This window comes from Stegostoma tigrinum, chromosome 1 (assembly GCF_030684315.1).
Source record: "Stegostoma tigrinum isolate sSteTig4 chromosome 1, sSteTig4.hap1, whole genome shotgun sequence".
Taxonomy (NCBI): domain Eukaryota; kingdom Metazoa; phylum Chordata; class Chondrichthyes; order Orectolobiformes; family Stegostomatidae; genus Stegostoma; species Stegostoma tigrinum.
The window spans coordinates 11,777,196-11,794,922 of NC_081354.1; the positions used below are offsets into that span (position 1 = coordinate 11,777,196).

Below are 17,727 nucleotides of genomic sequence, written 5' to 3' on the forward strand. Positions count from 1 at the left end.
GACCCCGTGATGCACTTGGGCTGGACATAAAAGGCGAGGGAATACCTGATGAATGATCGCACCCTGAGAGACACCCTGAGGATCAAAGAGACCTTGGTTGGTGCACACACATAGGTCCCTTTACATAAAGGGACAGGTGGCTAAATGGTTCAGAGCGCAAATGAGATGTTTGCCTTTATTAGAGGATGCCATGATGTGGAGGTGCTGGTGTCAGTTAACAGGTCCAGTTTCTGTCACAGCATACCAGGAGGGCGCCCCATCTCTTTAAGATCTTGTACGTACACCTGAGAGAGCAGACAAGGATTGTATTAACGTCATGCCTGAGAGACAGCACCTCCAAAAGTGTGCTCACAATCCTTGGAGTGTGTGTGCTCAAGTCACATGAACTCATGATCTTCTCACCTGTGAGATGACATTGGCACGTGCTGGGCCCCACTAGGGTCAGCTCTATGAACAGAATGACTACAGGTCTGTTTCTGACACTGGCATCCACGAGAAAAAGAATCAGAAATCACATGACACCAGGTGATAGTCGACTGGTTTATTTAAAATCACAAACTTTCGGAGCACTGCTTCTTCATCAGGTGATGTGAGTTCCACAGTTACACTTCACGTGACAAAGGAGCAGTGCTCTGAAAGCTTCTGATTTTAACCAAGCCGGTTGGGCTACAACTCTGTGTCCTGTGACTTCTGACTTTATTAGGGGACTCATAGAGTTCAAGAGCAGGGAGGTGACACTGGAAATGCATTATGAGGGATATGATTGCACTTTAGAGAGTGCAGAGTTTCAGTTATGAAGAGAGAGATTGGTCAGAATGGGGTTGTTTCCCTCCGCTCAGAGGAGATTGAGATGGGACATGATTGAGACATATAAAATTGGACAGGAAGGAACTTTCCCACTCCCTGGAGGGATCAATAATTGGGGGCCTAGACTTAAGGTAAGGGTTTAATGATGATGTACTAGGCCTCATTTCAGAAATATTTAGATGTTCACTTGTCATTCCAAAAGTGCTGGAAAATGGGATTAGAAATAGCTAGGTGGAATATAGCAGGCTAGGCAGTATCTGAGGAGCAGGAAAGTTAACGTTTTGGATCTGGATGAAGGATCCCGAACTGAAATGAAAACTTTCCTGCTCTTCTGATGCTGCCTGGCCTGCTGTGTTCCTCCAGCTCGAGACTGTGATACTCTGTCTCCAGCATTGGCAGTTCTTACTTCTTCTTAGAATAGTTAGGTAGTTATTTTTGGTCAGCATGGACTTGATAGGCTGAAGAGCCTTCTTCTGTGCTGTAAACCTCAATGACTCTGTTGTGACCCATGAAACTAGTCTTTTAGAATCACAGTTTTCAAACAGCAGTTTGGCCCATCGGGTCCTAAACAGTCATCAATCATCTCTTCCAATCTCATGGCCCATAGTTTTGTAGGTATTTTTTAATCAACCTGTTCAGCAATTGCATTGCACGCTGCTGGAGCAGATGGGATTTTAACCCTAGTCTCCTGGCTCAGAAGTTGGGACACCAACACTGCACCACAAGAGCCCCCATGCTATGAGTTTCATGTTCTATTGTGTAAAACTTAATTAAACCATACGAGATCGGAGGAGAGGTGGGCTATTCAGTCCATCAAATCAATAAATATTAATGTAAATGAATCCAGTTAATAAATTCAAACAAGAATCAAAAACATCTGAAATGAAAGCTTATCTCGTAATGCCGACTGTGAAAATAGTTATTACATTCAAATTAAAGAAAAAAAAATCAAAAGCTAGACTCGACAACGATGATCATGGACCTATCATCCATTGTCTTAAAAACCCGTCTGATTTACTAATGTCCTGTTTAGACAAGCAAATCCTTACTGCACTGGCCTCCATGTGACTCCAGATCCACAGCAATATGATTAACTTTTAAATGCCCTCTGAAATGGCCAAACAGGGTACACTTCAAGGGCAATTAGGAATGGGCAACAATGCCCACATCCTATGAAAATTCTTTTGAAAAGTCATCCATCTGGTTCACCGTCACTTGGTTCTGGATGTGAGTTTGCTCACTGAGCTGGAAGGTTAGTTTTCAGACGTTTCTTCACCATTCTAGGTAACATCATCAGTGAGCCGCTGGTGTTATGTCCTGTTTTCTATTTATCTGTTTAGGTTTCCTTGGGTTGGTGATGTCATTTCCTGTTCTTTTTCTCCGAGGATGGTAGATGGGCTCCAAATCAATATGTTTGTTGATGGAGTTCCGGTTGGAATGCCATGCTTCTAGGAATTCTCGTGCATGTCTCAAAACTCACTGTCACTTGGATTTTTTACAATCTGATGAACTTTTGCATCTTCTATTTAGTGACCTCTAATATTGCATCTTGTTGAATCTAGGTCAGAGCTTCCCTTTCCAGGATTTTAACTGGGAAGGCTGCTTTTCATTGCCCATCTCTGATTGCCCTTCAACAAGGTTGTGGTCATGTAGCTGCTATCTTACTGAATCGTTAATCTGTGTGTTGAAAGTGCTGCCCACAGGATTCTGACCCAGTGACAGTCCAGAAACAAAGTAAGATACAAATATTTGAACTAGGAACAGAAATAGACCACTTGTCCTTTGAACCTGCTCCGCCATTCAGCAAGATCCTGGTTGATCTGATGTCTACACATTACCATCTACCTAGATAACATTTCACCCCATCTATCTCCCTCTGCCTTAAAAAATATTCAGTTGATTGCAGTATATGGTGGAATGGAAAATATGTTATCCTCTGAAGCTGTTGCGATATGCCTACTGCCCTTCTCCTTACAGTGGCAGTGCTGGTAAAGAAGTCTTGATAATGGTACACACTGCAAATAAGGTGTGTCATTGCTGGTGGGAATAGATATATACATTGGTGGAATTGGAGATAGCCAAGTTGCCTTCGCTGGCATCTCAAAATGGCTCATATCCAATTTTGAACAGCATTCAAAAAGTCTTGCCAATGCTGAAAATCTAAGAATAAACAGAAAGTACTGGAGAAACCGCGCCAATCTTTCAGCATCTGTGGAGAGAGAAATCAAGTTCAAGTTCGATATCTAATCTGCCTCTTAGCTCTAAGGAGCAATTTTCATTAAATTTCAGGTTTCCTGTATTTGCACAATTTTGTTGTTGCATATATTCCCATCCCTGGTTCAACCATGCAGATAAACTGCTAGAATCACATGTAGACAAGAGTATTATTTCAGCTTTCAAATTTCCAGGTGCTTTGGATTTAGTTTTTCAAATGGGTTGCGCTGACTTTAAGTGTAAAATTTGTGCCAAAACAATGAGGAACAGACTGAATTAGGCTTAGCTTAAATGTATTTTCTAATCAACCTGTTCAGAGTTGGAGCATTTGAAACTTGAACCTGGGCCTCTTAGCCCAGAGGTAGGGACATTAGCACTGCATCACAGGAACCATGAGGCTTAGTTAATGCTGAATCAATCAGCAGTCCATCAGTTCTGTCCTTAAGTGTCAACCAGTTCTGTTGACGCTTAAATCTTTGGAATGGGCATGATACGCACAATTATCTGACTTGGAAACGCTGCTCCCAGCTGAGCCAAAGTGTTGCTTCAATAATTAAATTTTACATTTTTTATAGAAGAAAGTACATTTGATGACTTCAAATGAAACGTTCACTGCCATTTTTTTTTTTGCAACTTTCAAAATGCAATGGATAAAAAAGTAGCAAAAATATAGCTACATAGCAACTATATGTAGCTGCTGTAGGAGTTCAAAAGAAGCAATTTGCAAATTCTTCAACAGTACTGTTTGAGAGAGTGCTTGAATCTAGATTTGCAGGTGGTTGGTGCGCTCCTGAATTATTTGACACAAGCACACGAATGTTATACAAGTTTGATCAGCAATTGTTATTTTTCACTCTATCATATCCTCCAAAAATCCTTAATTCTTTTTCTTTCTTCTACGAACTATCCCTGGTGCATACTTGCTCACATTTGGTTAACAACTCTACATGAAGCACGCCAATTATTTCATGACAAGAACATTGGATCTGTATGTACAATTGAATTAAGGGCCAAATGACTCAATTGCTTTTCAGTTCGGAAGTAATGCTTCAATCAAGCTAATTGTGCTATCTTCAGAGCTCATGGAAACAGTTCCTAATTTGGTTTCAAATAAACTCCCTCTAAAATCAAAAATAAAAGGGGAATACTTCTAAGCAAAAATTAATTAACAAAAATAGTTTTGCTGATGGTTCAGAAGTTAGGGTATTAGAACCAGGTAAATAATGTTCAGTTCGAGTAGGCTTTGGAGATAGAAGTGGTATCTATGAACTTGTGAAATTGTTTGCCAGAGTCAAGGACAAAAGATTGTTTATTTCTGCAAAGAGTTGGAATTGAATGGAGAGCCACTATTAATCATTATGGAGAAGGGTAAGCAGCATGAAGTGACAATAATGGATTGACAAAATTGTTAAAGAGCAGAAGAAAGAAAAGTGGATGGTTTAGTGCCTATTCACTGTCTGAATTCATCATCTGAAATGGTCTGAGTAATTTTAGAGGCTGGGCTCAAGATTAATAGAAAACTGACAGATTCTGAGGAGAGAATATAGGAAGTTAGGCAGGAATTTAAAAAGTAGTTCCTCGAGGGTAGTAATATCTGGACAACTCACGGTGTCACCAGCTCGTGAGAGTAGGAATAGGAGGATAGAGCAGATGAATGTGTGACTGGAGAGCTGGTGCAGGGGAGAAGGATTTGCATTTATGGATCATTGGAATCTCTTCTGGGCTAGAAATGATCTGTATAAGATGGACATATTGCAACTGAATTAGAAAGGGACTAATATACTGGCAGGGAGATTTGCTAGAGATGCTTGGGAGGATTTAAACTAGTAAGGGGGAGAAGTGGGACCCAGGGAGATACTGAAGAAAGAGATCATTCTGAGACTGGTACATTTGGGAAAAGGAGTAAGTCAAACAGTCAGGACAGTCAGGAACAAAGCAGAGAACAAGGTAGGACTGATAAATTAAACTGCATTTATTTCAGTCCAAGAGGCCTAACAGGTAAGGCAGATGAACTCAGGGAATGGTTGGTAACATGGGATTAGGATATCATAGCATTGCAGAGACGTAGCTCAGGCATGGATAGGACTGGTGGCTTAATGTTCCAGAGCATAAATGCTATAAGAAGGATAGAAAAGGGGGCAAGAAAGGAGGGAGACGGGCACTTTTGATTAGGGATAACATTACGCCTATACTTAGAGAGGGATTTCCTGGGAATACACCCAGGGAAGTTATTTGGGTGTAACTGAGAAACCAGAAAGGGATGATCACCTTATTGGGATTGTACTATAGACCCCCAATAGTCAGTGTGAAATTGAGAAACAAATTTGTAAGGAGATCTGTTACCTACAAAAATAATAGAGTGCTAATGGCAGGGTTTTTTAACCTTCCAAACATACACTGGAACTCCCACAGTGTTAAGGGCTTGGATATAAAGGATTTTGTTAAATGCTTACAAGAAAATTTTCTTATGCAGTATGTGGATGTACCTACGAGAGAAGGTGAAAAACCTTGGGAAATACCCTTGGGAAATAAGGCAGGGCAGGTGACTGAGGTGTCAGTGGGGGCCATATTGGGGCCAGTGACCATAATTCTTTTAGTTTTAAAATACTGATGGAAAAGAATAGACCAGATCTAAAAGTTAAAGTTCTAAATTGGAGGAAGGCCACTTTTGATGGTATTAGGCAAGAACTTTCAAAAGTTGATTGGGTGCAGTTGTTCACAGGTAAATGGATGGCTGGAAAATGAGAAGTGTTCAAAAATGAGATAATGAGTCCAGAGACAGCAATGTTCCTGTTAGGGTGAAGGCCAAAGCTGGTAGGTGTAGGGAATACTAAATGACTGTAGAATTTGAGGTTTTGGTCAAGAATGAGAAGAAACCATATGTCAGGTACAAATAGCAGAAATCGAGTGAATCCCATGGGAGTATACTTAAGAAGAAGTTAGGAGGGCAAAAAGGAGACAAGAGATCACTTTGACAAATAGGATTAAGGAGAATCTAAAGGGATTCTACAGATATATTAAAGACAAAAGGGTAACTAGGGAGAGAATAATGTCCAGCAAGGCCACCTATGTGTGGAACTGCAGGAGATGGGAGAGATACTAAATGAGTATTTTGCATCAGTGTTTACTGTGGAGAAGGATATAGAAGATAGAGAACATGGGGAAATAAATAGACATCTTGAAAAATGTCCATATTGCAGAGGAGGAGGTGCTGGACATCTTAAAACACATCAAGGTGGATAAATCCCAGGGACCTGATCAGATGTCCTAGAACGCAGAACTCTCTGGGAAGCTAGGGAAGTCATTGCTGGCCCCCTTGCTGAGATATTTGTATCGGAGGTACCGGAAGGCTGGAGGTTAGCTAATGTAGTGCCACTTTCTAAGAAAGGTGGTAAGGAAAAGCCACGGAATTAAAAACCGGTGAGTCTGACATCAGTGGTGGGCAAGTTGTTGGAGGACAGAATTTACATATGTTTGGAAAGGCCGGGTCAGATTAGGGATAGTCAACATGGCTTTGTGTGTGGGAAATTGTGTCTCACTAATTTTTTGAGTTTTTTTGAAGAAGCAATGAAGAGAATTGATGAAGGTAGGGAAATGGACATGATCTATATGGACTTCACTAAGGCTTTTGACAAGGTTCCTCATGGTAGACTGGTTAGCAAGGTTAAATCACATGGAATAGAGAGAGAACCAGCCAACTGAATATAGAACTGGCTCGAAGGTAGAAGACAGAGGGTGGTAGTGGAGGGTTGCTTTTCAGACTGGAGGCCTATGACCAGTGGTGTGCCACAAGGTTAGGTGATGGGTCTACTGCTTTTCATCACTTACATAAATGATTTGGATGTGAACATAAGAGGTATGGTTAGTAAGTTTGCAGACGACACCAAAATTGGAGGTGTAGTGGACAGCGACAGAGGTTATCTCAGAGTACTGGGACCTTGATCAGATGGGCCAGTGGGCCGAGGAGTGGCACGTGGAGTCTAATTTAGATAAATCTGAAGTGCTGTGATTTGGAAAGGCGAATCAGGGCGGGACTTATGTACTTAATGGTAAGGTCTTGGGGAGTGTTGCTGAACAAAAAGACCTTGGAGTGCAGGTTCATAGTTCCTTGAAAATGAAGTCGCAGGTGGATATGATAATGAAGAAGGCATTTAGAATGCTTGCATTTATTGGTCAGTGCATTGAGTATAGGAATTGGGATGTCATGTTGCAGCTGTACAGGACATTGGTTAGGCTACTATTAGAATACTGCTTACAGTTCTGGTCTCCCTGCTATTGGAAAGATGTTGTGAAACTTTAAAGGGTTCAGCAAACCTTTACAAGAATTTTGTCAAGGTTGGAGAGTTTGAACTACAGGGAGAGGCTGAATAGACTGGGGCTATTTTCTCTGCAGCATTAGAGACTGAGGGGTGACCTCATAGAGGTTTATAAAATCACGAGAGGCATGAATAGGGTGAATAGCCAAGGTCTTTTCCCCAGGGTTGGGGAGTCCAAAACTAGAGTGTATAGGTTTAAGGTGAAAGGGGAAAAATTGAAAGGGGCCCTAAGGGGCAACTTTTTCACGCAGAGGGTGGTGCATGTATGGAATGAGCTGCCAGAGGAAGTGGTGGAGTCGGGTACAATTACAACATTTAAAAGGCACCTGGATGGGTTTATAATAGGAAGGGTTTGGAGGGATATGGGCCAAATGCTGGCAAATGGACTAGATTTATTTAGGCTATCTGGTTGGCATGGACAAATTTGACTAAAGGATCTGTTTGGGTGCTGTACAACTCCATGACTAATGACCAAATAACCTGTGAGAAAATTAATACAGTACCGATCATAGCGGCAAAGTAAATTACTAGGGGGTTACTTGAAATAGCAAATCAGAAGAGTCTTATCACACTTGTAACATTAACTGTATTTCTGCCTCCACAGATGCTGCTACGTTTGCTGAGTTTGTCCAGCACTTCCTCTTTTCATTTCAGATTTCTGCATCCACAGTATTTTATTTATTCCCAAATCTGATCAGTTTGGAATATGAGTTGAAAATAAATACAAGTGGACCACCCAAGATTAACCTTAGAGTGATAGATGAGGATATTGAAAAGAGGAATAATATTATTTAAAAGGTGTTTATAAATGAAGAGGGTGATTCAAACAAACCAATTAGTGATCAAATTTAGTTAATGAAGAAAACGAACATCGTTCATAGCACAAGGAAATTGAATTTGATAATAATTATAGTATTGAAAAAAAAATTAGGCACATCGTTTGAGAGCCAAGGAGGAAGAATTTTACCATTAACTCTGTTAAAGTTAAAGGCAACAGATTGTTTCACAACAAGCAGAAAACATGGTGTAGTGGTAATGTTTGTATCTCCCAGGTTCAAGTCCCACCTGCTCCAGAGATGTGTCATAACATGTCTGAGCAGGTTGATTAACAATATGTATGGGGAGCTGGTGTGCCAAACTGAGAAAGGGCAATACCCAGGACTAAAGTAATATATGTACAGGAGCCTGAAAAAATGGAGGGCATTAGCCACAAACCTCCAGAGCAACAGTGATGGAGGGAAAGAGGACATTTTATTCTTTCTTGCTGGCTAATCTTTCAAGAATGGTTCAATTATGGTATAGAAACAAATTTATTAAGCAGACTTCCCCAGTTTCAGAACATCCTAAAGCACTTCAAAATCACTAAAATATTTTTGTAATGCAGTTGCTATTGTATTAGAAGGAAATGTGGTATCAATTTCGCATAGCAAAAATCCAACAAGAATAGTGAACTAATTGATCCACAGTTGTTTCTCAGTGATTAAAAAGTGGGAAAAGGACTGCTGAAATTCTGAAATAAAAGCAAATAAATTTCAAAATGCCAACAATACTCTCAGGGTATCTGTGGAGAGAGAAACAGAGTGAACATTTCACATCTGTGACCTTTCAATAGAAAACAGACTCAGTTTTTCTCTCCAAGATGCTGCCAGAGCTAAGTATTTTAATGAATTTCTGCTGTTACCTTTTTCTTAATATTGATTGAGTAAAAATATTAGATGAATACATATGAACAAAAAACTGATGCATTCAACAGAAATTCACTCACCCCTGTGGTGATAGAATAGATGATCAATTCATTGCAGCTATTGTTCATAAATTTCAATCCTCAGTGTCCCAATTCAATTAAAAAAGAACCCACAAAGTTTAAGTTCAAGTAAGGTAACTCAAATTCTATTAGGCACGGTGAAATTGGAATCCTATGGATCCACTCATAACTATCTATTTAATTCATATATGGAATTTGTGTGGGTGGACAGCACTAAGTTGTAAGAACTGATGTGAGATTTCAATGTCTCCTGTGTGCTTTGCACTAATTTGTTTAAAAGATTATTGGTTTTGCTACTCAATGTTGGTTTGATGGTTTTGAGACAACTATGATTGTAAAAATATGATGATCTCCAGTAATCAAGGGTTTTGCTCAATTAATCAGAAATAAAAATTGTATCCTCTGCAGCAGACAAGCCAGATTGCAATCTGCAGTGTTTAATTCTAACTTGCATAAATTATTGATCAAATCTATTCTTTTTCCTTTGTGCATTCAATTTTGATGCCATAGTCAGTTTTTAGAAAAGGCTGACTAGTTTGAACTTTAAACTTGTCACAAGTTGTTTACACTTTTGAATACATGTTTGATCTTAATTTCACAACATGGTGGATGTTAATAGCTGGATGATAATGGGGACAGAAAAGCAAACTTTGTACTTGCATTGAACCTTATCCTCCTTTAGTTTACTTTCTGGTAGTTCATGTTCATGGAAGCTCTGCAGCTGGGAACTTCAGGAAGGTGTCAATGTCTTTTTATGTGGAATTAGTTACTCTGTTTAATGTCTCACCTCTCAACTATAAGCTGCAATCTCAAACAGTACAGCACTCCCAAATTTTCATCCTGACATTGATGCAGTTCCTGGAGTGGAACTTGAAGTCATAATTTTCTGAATCCAAGGTGACAGTGTAACGGTGGAACCTAGAATGCTATATCACAAAAGCCCATGATGAGCAGAAGCCTTCATTTACCTCACCATTCCTGATTCTCTGTCGTTTTAACTCACTTAGCTAAGCATCCAATTGAAGATCTGTCATCGCCTGATATATAATTCCAAACATTTGTTTTTCCTTCAATAAAGATTTTGTTTTAAGTCAGTTTTCTATTTACATTTAATAAAATCAAAATACTGCGGATGCTGGAGAAGCTCAGTAGATGTGGCACTGAAACTGATCAAGAGTTATACTGGTCTCAAAACATTATTTCTGTATTTCCACAGAATCTGTCTGAATTTCTCCAACACTTTCTGTTTTTACTTCCATTTACTCTTGTTGAAATTGAGATTTCCTCTGTTGGTCAGAGTGGCTTTAAAGGTTTCTTCTGGGTTCACCTTTTGTTTAAACTTCAGATTCAAGGGTATAAACGTCTTTCATCTTTCATCATAAATATCCTCTTTACACCTCAAATTATTGCAATTGCTTTGACTTACACCCTTGCCAATGCACATAACAGATAACCAGATATATAGTGTTTGAAGTGACATCAGGCATACTTGTTAATCTCTGTAAAATAATTTTGTACTTTTCTTTCACTTTTTAAAAATTGTTTTCTGTTCAGTTTTGCCACAAAATAATATTTCACTTAATTTGCAGCATTCTAAGTAGTGGCTAAAATCAGCAGCCAGGATGAAAACATACATTTTGTTTTGTTAATAATTTACTGCGTTACTACGCCAGCAGCAACTACCTGCCTGCATCAGATTCTTCGGACTTGAAAGGGCCCACAGACAAGGACAAAATCACTTTTATCTTGGAGATGCTTGAACATTGAGGCTACCAACACAGTATTTCTACTGTGGAGTTGTGCAGTGTTTGCCCATAGTATTGTAAATATTCAGGATGTTCTTCAGACGCCCACACCAAATAAACCTCGTTAGGATGAAATTAAATTAAAATTGAGGAAGTTTCCCCACAACAGTGTAAAGTGTAGCTTGTTTTAGAATGACACTATGCTCTGTGTAGTATGTAAGTAAATGCATACCTTCATAACGAAGTGTGTTACTTTTTTTTGAAAAAGAACTTGTTGGTGTTTTAAACAGTGCAATTAATAAAGATTACATTTTGTTTTTTGGTAAATAACTTTAATAAACCTTATGGAGGAAGTGTTAATAATTTAAAAAACTCCTCAATTTATTACCCAATCTATCGACAGCCTGCAACAGGTCTAAACCAGTTCATGTTATTTAGTTCAACGAGTTGGTCCAATTCTAACGTCAAATTTTTGAATGACCCAGAGAAAACAATTGTTCATTTGGCAGCTCCATGCTGTGGCTGGTCTGCATTTGTCTGAGAGCCATTTTTCTTTCGTCATGTTCACCAGAATTATTTGGGAAATTCATTATTAAATGCTATTTTGTAGGGGGAAGAAATTCCAAGTTCTTCCTTCTATCAACATTTTGAACATTAAACCCAAATTATTGATCATAGAACATAGAATAGTACAGCACAGTACAGGCCCTTCGGCCCATTATGTCGTGCCGAACTTTTACCCTAATCCTAAATTCTATCTAACCTCCATGCCTATTTTATACTATCACCCAGATGCCTATCTAATAGCCGCTTAAGTGCCCCTAATGAGGCCAACTCTACTAACCTCTCCAGCAATGCATTCTACGCCCCGACCGCTCTCTGAGTAAAGAACCTACTTCTGATGTCTTCCCTATATCTATCTCACTTTAAAACTATGGCCCCTCATAATAGCTACCTCCACCCTAGAAAAAAGTCTCTGGCTGTCCATTCTGTAGTTCAGGTGACTACGTATGGTTTAATACGATTGGGACAGATCTCATTGTTTTTTATAAATTCTGGATTAATCGTATTGTTGTCCAGATTCAAAGCAGATAAAACCCCACCCAAATGATACAACTGGGAAAAAACACCCTGAATAAAATCATTTCAATTTGTATGAATTGATCAAATACTTTGTTATTGGAACTGGCATTTTTTTGATGATATGTCATTAGATTCTACCAAGCAGTTTGAGTTTCTCTGTACACCACCATTGCTTTCTGAGCACAGTGAACTACATTTTCCCCTCTTAACGTCAATTTTGTCTTAATTCAGACCTCATCTTTTGAAAATCTGCCTTTCTAAATGAGCACTTTATTTGTGTTCATTCACATTTTCATTATGAATCTAGCATTAAACTCCTCCATATTGTAGTGCTGGTTTCTTACATTGCTGCAGTGACTACACTTTAAAAATTATTTTAAATCATAGAACCATAGAACTGTACAGCACGGAAACAGGTCCTTTGGTCCAACCCGTCCATGCCAACCAGATATCCTGTATAAATCTATTTGCCAGCATTTGACCCATATCCCTCTAAACCCTTCCTATTCATGTACTCATTCAGATGCCTCTTAAACGTTGTAATCGTACTAGCCCCCACCACTTCCTCTGGCAGCTCATTCTATACAAGTACCACATTCTGCATAAATTTAATTGATCACAAAGTACTATCAGATATCTTGAAATTATTACTTACATGCAAGTCTTTTTTTCTATTGCCTAGGTATTTTCCAAACGTTAAAATGTTCAAATACAAATTCCTTGTAAAGTTTGGTATTACCTTTTGTGTCTAACACTCTAATGTAGTCACTGGGGAAAAAGGGCTGTCCTTTCAGGCATTAAGAAGAGTCTAAACCTATGCAGGTGGGACCTGCCCCGTTTCCAACAGATCAAAGCCTTGCTGGTAGGGGAAAGTGGGATGGATGTGAACTACAAAAGAGGGAAACCAGATCTCAGCAGGGTCATTCAAACACATTGCTGAATTCAAAAAGATACCAAAAACAGAAATTGCTCGAAAGGCTCAGCAGGTCCAACAGCGTCTGTGGAGAGAAATCAGAGTTAACATTTGGGGTCCAGTGACCCTTCTTTAGCACTTTGCTTATTGCAAAGGTCTGAACCAATGACGTGCAAGTCTCAAGTTAATAGAGTAGATATAATCAATCTTGAAGGGTGTATAATTATTGTGACCTGAAGTGTTTTAAATGCCTCACCTTTTAAACTTTCAAAAAGAGGCTGTGGCTGTCAGAGATAGTTTTGGAAAAAACTTGGTGCTGGATTGTATCAGAGATAACAGGAACGGCAGATCCTGGAGAATCCGGGATAATAAGGTGTAGAGCTGGAAGAACACAGCAGGCCAAGCAGCATCATAGGAGCAGGAAGGCTTCCTGCTCCTATGATGCTGCTTGGCCTGCTGTGTTCATCCAAGCCTACACCCTTGTTATCTTGGTGCTGGATTACTTAGATTGACAGGGCATCTGGTGTAGGTTAAAAATAAAATTGTTTGACATCTGCTCAAGCAGTTTCAATGGAGCTTTTTTTGAATCAAACTATTCGGATATGTTATGAAACAAATTCATAGTAGGAGGGATTTGAACTTGGATCTCTCGGCCCAGCAGTAGGACCACTATCACTGTACCACATAAGGCCCAGTAGCATTAACAGTGCTTAGCTAAGTTTCAAAAGGTGAAATTTATTTTAGCAGGAGGACTGATCTCGCAGTTTGACAGTTTAAAGATGTTATTAAAGGATTACCTAACTTTTATGTGCAATCTCAACAAACATATGTTTTATATGAGATTAACCACTCAAGATTCAAATGCTTTGAATAGATTTTATGAATGGGTATTCTTCAATTGTCATGTGTGAAGAAGTGAGAACTGTATCAATCTTTTGGAAACTTCTTTTTTTATCTCCACATCGTTCTTGAGGTCTATCCTTGGTGAATATAGTCTGAGAATCAATTCAGGTGGCCTGGTGATGGGTAGGAGCAGGAAGAGAATGATGGTGTGAGTTGGCATAGACAATATGAGGACTCTCAAGTTTGGATAAGGCTTTCTAACTAGCCTTCCTCAGTGTCCGCTTATCTCTTGCCAACACTTCTGGCATCTGCAAGCCTGACACCATTTTGTATCTGCTGCACCACCCTCAGAGTGGAAATTACCCATTTCAGGACAGTTTTCACCAAGGCAGGACCAATGAGATGGAAAGTTTCCCAGTCTAAGCTACCTGCCTCAGTAGTCTAAATCCAGCCCTACATTTTAACTTCTGTCGCACCTATCTTTACCAATTTTCCAACTTGAATCAGCTTCCCTTGTTTGATTCTGAATTTCTTGGTTTTATTTACTGGAGTTGGAAAATTATTGTGTGGGCTCAAAGTGTGACTGATGCAGTAGTGTTTCTGCTTCCACTAGGTAGCTGCTGGAGCAGGACACACAGTGATGCTGGTTGATCAGGCTGACGATATCCTGAAGAAATCATTGAAGAAAATTGGAGACAGTGTCGAACGTATAAGCAAGAAGAAATTCACAGATAAGCCTGAGGTGACGTTTTGACCTTACTGGAATTCTTACGTATTTGTAAACTAATTCAGCAAATGTCTTAACATGGCTTGACTGTGGTCATTTCAATGTAAGCTTATTTTAATTCTTTTAAGAGTTGATTCTGGATTTCCAAGTCATAAGTAACATAATTGGTCATTTTGAAAATTAATCAATTAAATGTTGAATGTTGAATCAGTTGAATGATTATCAACCAATCAGCAGTCCCCTTTCACAGAATGTAAATGTTGGTTCACCAGCTAAATTGGTAGTCTTGCAAATTGTCCTGATGAGTGGAAGCTGAAAAGTTTCAACAAAATACCTTTTTTTCCATAATACTAAGGTAAAATAAGTAGATTCTGTCTACTATTTTTCTAAAATAATCTAGCAACAGTGGATTCCATGTATTTGTAGATTTTTTTTGCCTGTTGGAACTAGATAAGAATGGAAAACATGTGACCAGTAAATCTCGATCAGAGATAATGGGAACTGCAGATGCTGGAGAATCCGAGATAACAAAGTCTGGAGCTGGATGAACACAGCAGGCCAAGCAGCATCTTAGGAGCACAAAAGCTGACGTTTCGGGCCTAGACTGTTCATCAGCTTTCCTGTTGAAGGGTCTAGGTCTGAAACATCAGCTTTTGTGCTCCTAAGATGCTGCTGGGCCTGCTGTGTTCATCCAGCTCCGCACTTTGTTACCAGTAAATCTCAATTTGTTGTTGATTGTTAGTAAGGGCGAGTGTTTTTTATTCCCATTCTCAGCGCAGTTTCTTGACTGTATTCTGTAAACCAACTATTACCGTTTTGTGTACTGTTAGAATCAAGTAACGAGTGGTAACTGAGTTTGAATTTAAAAGGGAAGGTGATATTGCCAATTTACTAAAGAAATGAATATGTAACTGTATTTGGCTTGGTGTAAGAAATAAGCCAGCGCAATTCCTTAAATCAACACGTAAAGAGTTAGTTTTATTTCTAAAGCTGACTCAAGCAAAGATGCAGAAATTACTAGCAAAATGTTTGACATGCACAAATGTACATAATTACCCACTAGTGCAAAAACTACATATAATCCATCCAAGCAAAGGAAAAACTACAGTTGAATATCAGAAACCAGATTATATGGTTTTTGCATTAGTGGGTAATTACATACATTTGTGCATTTCAAATTTTTTGTTAGTAATTTCTGCATCTTGGCTTTACTTGGCTAAGTAACAAGTAAAGGTAGAAAAGAAAATCATTTACTGATTGTGCAGAAACCTGATGACAACTGAAAAGCCACTTTCAATGCAGCAGCTGCTGGTATTAGAGTCTCTTACTTAAGTAGTTATTCTGCAGTTATGGTTTGGGTGATTCTCTTGGAGACAGTAGATTGGATCTGAATTCTCCATTGAGAACACTTATGTTGCAGTTAGAAAGATTTATTGAAGACTTTCAGGTAGTAAACTGCTTTGATGACATTTCAAAGAAAAGGGAGAGACATGAGGCTTTGTTTTCTGTCCTGGTCCAGTCTTTCAGAGACCAAGTTCGAAATCCAGTAGTTTTTTAAACAGCTCAAGAGCTGGGTTGCATGACCTGTCTGAAAGCTAATCTGTGACTCCACAAAACCAATTTGTCCTCCACTGTCCAGCAACTGTCAGCCAATGTTCTTTGCTTTGAAATGAGCTCTTTTCAAAAATTGTAGATTATTATTTTAGTTACCATGTTCAAAACAACGCAGAATTGATTTAACATAATGGTTCAAGGTTTGAGCTGTCACGATAATGGGGAAGTGGCATTATTCTCTTTGGAGTAGAGAAGACTAAAAGTGGATTTAATCATGATTAAATTATGAAAGATCAAGTAAGCAGGAGATCTTGTGGCGTGATGCATAGTGTATTTATCTATGGACCAGAAGCTTTGTGTACAAGCCCTACACCAAGACTTCATGGCCATAGAATGTGCATTTGTAATGTGCCCCAGCAGATTGATTGTCAGCTTGCATATCCTTTTAATACTTACCAGGCAGTAAGAGGGGAGAGCTTCCTGGTCAGCTATCTTCCTCAAGGCAATGTCAAACAATGCAGCACTTTACCTTTAATTGTGGAAGAATTCAATAGAAGCCATGGCCTAGCACTCAAGAATGAGAAATGTAGAAAAGACAGATAAATCAGTTGAAATGAAGGGGATATTGTTTCCCAGCTGCCTGAAGGATCAACAACCAGTGAGCACAGAAACAGAGGTTACATACCAATGAACCTTTTTACACAATGAATGGTTAGGATTTGGAATGCATTGTCTGATGATAGGGCAGAGTTAACACAAATGCAAAGTAGTTTTATAAAGGAATTTGGATGAATACTTGACAGGGGACAAATTAAGTTGACTTGTGGGCACGAAATGGTATTGTGATTAACTGGATTTCTCTGAAAGTTGACACAAATTTTATGTAAGAAATGGCTTCCTCTGTTCTGTACTATTCTATGATTCTGATTGGCACTGCATCTTGATGTTGCCATTTCCAATCCTTCAATTAATCTTAATGGTAATCAGTTATTCTGTAATCTCTTATTAGGTTGTCACCTTTTGCTCATCTGATCAACAATTCAGCATCGATGTCAAAACCATATTGAAATGCAATAGAACAGTATCCATCCTGTTAGTTCTGTTGCCAACATCACCTACAGTTTCAACAGCGTTCAAGATTTTCAGATATGTGTATAAAGGGTAGAATTGCCATAGTTTTACAGAACCAATGAGCTGCTCTCTCCTTAGAGAGAGGCGACTGATGGTGATTTAACCTGAGGGTCACTGTGCCTTAGGCGAGGGCAGAGGTTGAGAAGGAGAGTCCTTCATGGTAACGTCAGCCAGTGCAGGAAGTGAACCCACGTTGTTGACATCACTCTGCATTGCAAACCAGACGTGAATACTTATATGTGGAGAGAGATTAATTAATCTGCAATTTATCTTTTAGAACTGTTACATATTTTAAACTGTAACTATAAATGTACTGTCCTATCCAATGTTTTACCCTCCAATGAGATGTGATTCCATAGGTTTTGGTTGCTGATCTATGAATTTATTTTTTAGTCTTCACATTGAATGTAAGTGGGCTGAAGGTTTTGCTTTTTACATCACAGCTGATCCTAATCCTGCTTTTTAATGTGCACAAATATGGTCCTGATCAGGAGCAGAAATTCTGGTGGAATTTCCCCCCTTAACCTCAGAGCATAAAGACCAATCATTCCACTTAGCACAACTGATAATTATTCATGGTATCATTGCTAATTTGTACAAGTGAAAGCTATACAGGTGACATTTCAATC

General features: G+C 39.0%; 1 protein-coding gene across 1 annotated transcript in view; it reads left to right on the forward strand.

Annotated features, from left to right (window-relative positions):
* hadh (hydroxyacyl-CoA dehydrogenase) overlaps nt 1-17,727 on the forward strand; it is a 35,211-nt gene that overhangs the window by 738 nt on the left and 16,746 nt on the right. The window contains exon 2 of the mRNA XM_048529248.2: nt 14,300-14,428. Within this exon, the coding sequence (XP_048385205.1) occupies nt 14,300-14,428 (129 nt within the window). The remainder of the gene's footprint in view (nt 1-14,299; nt 14,429-17,727) is intronic.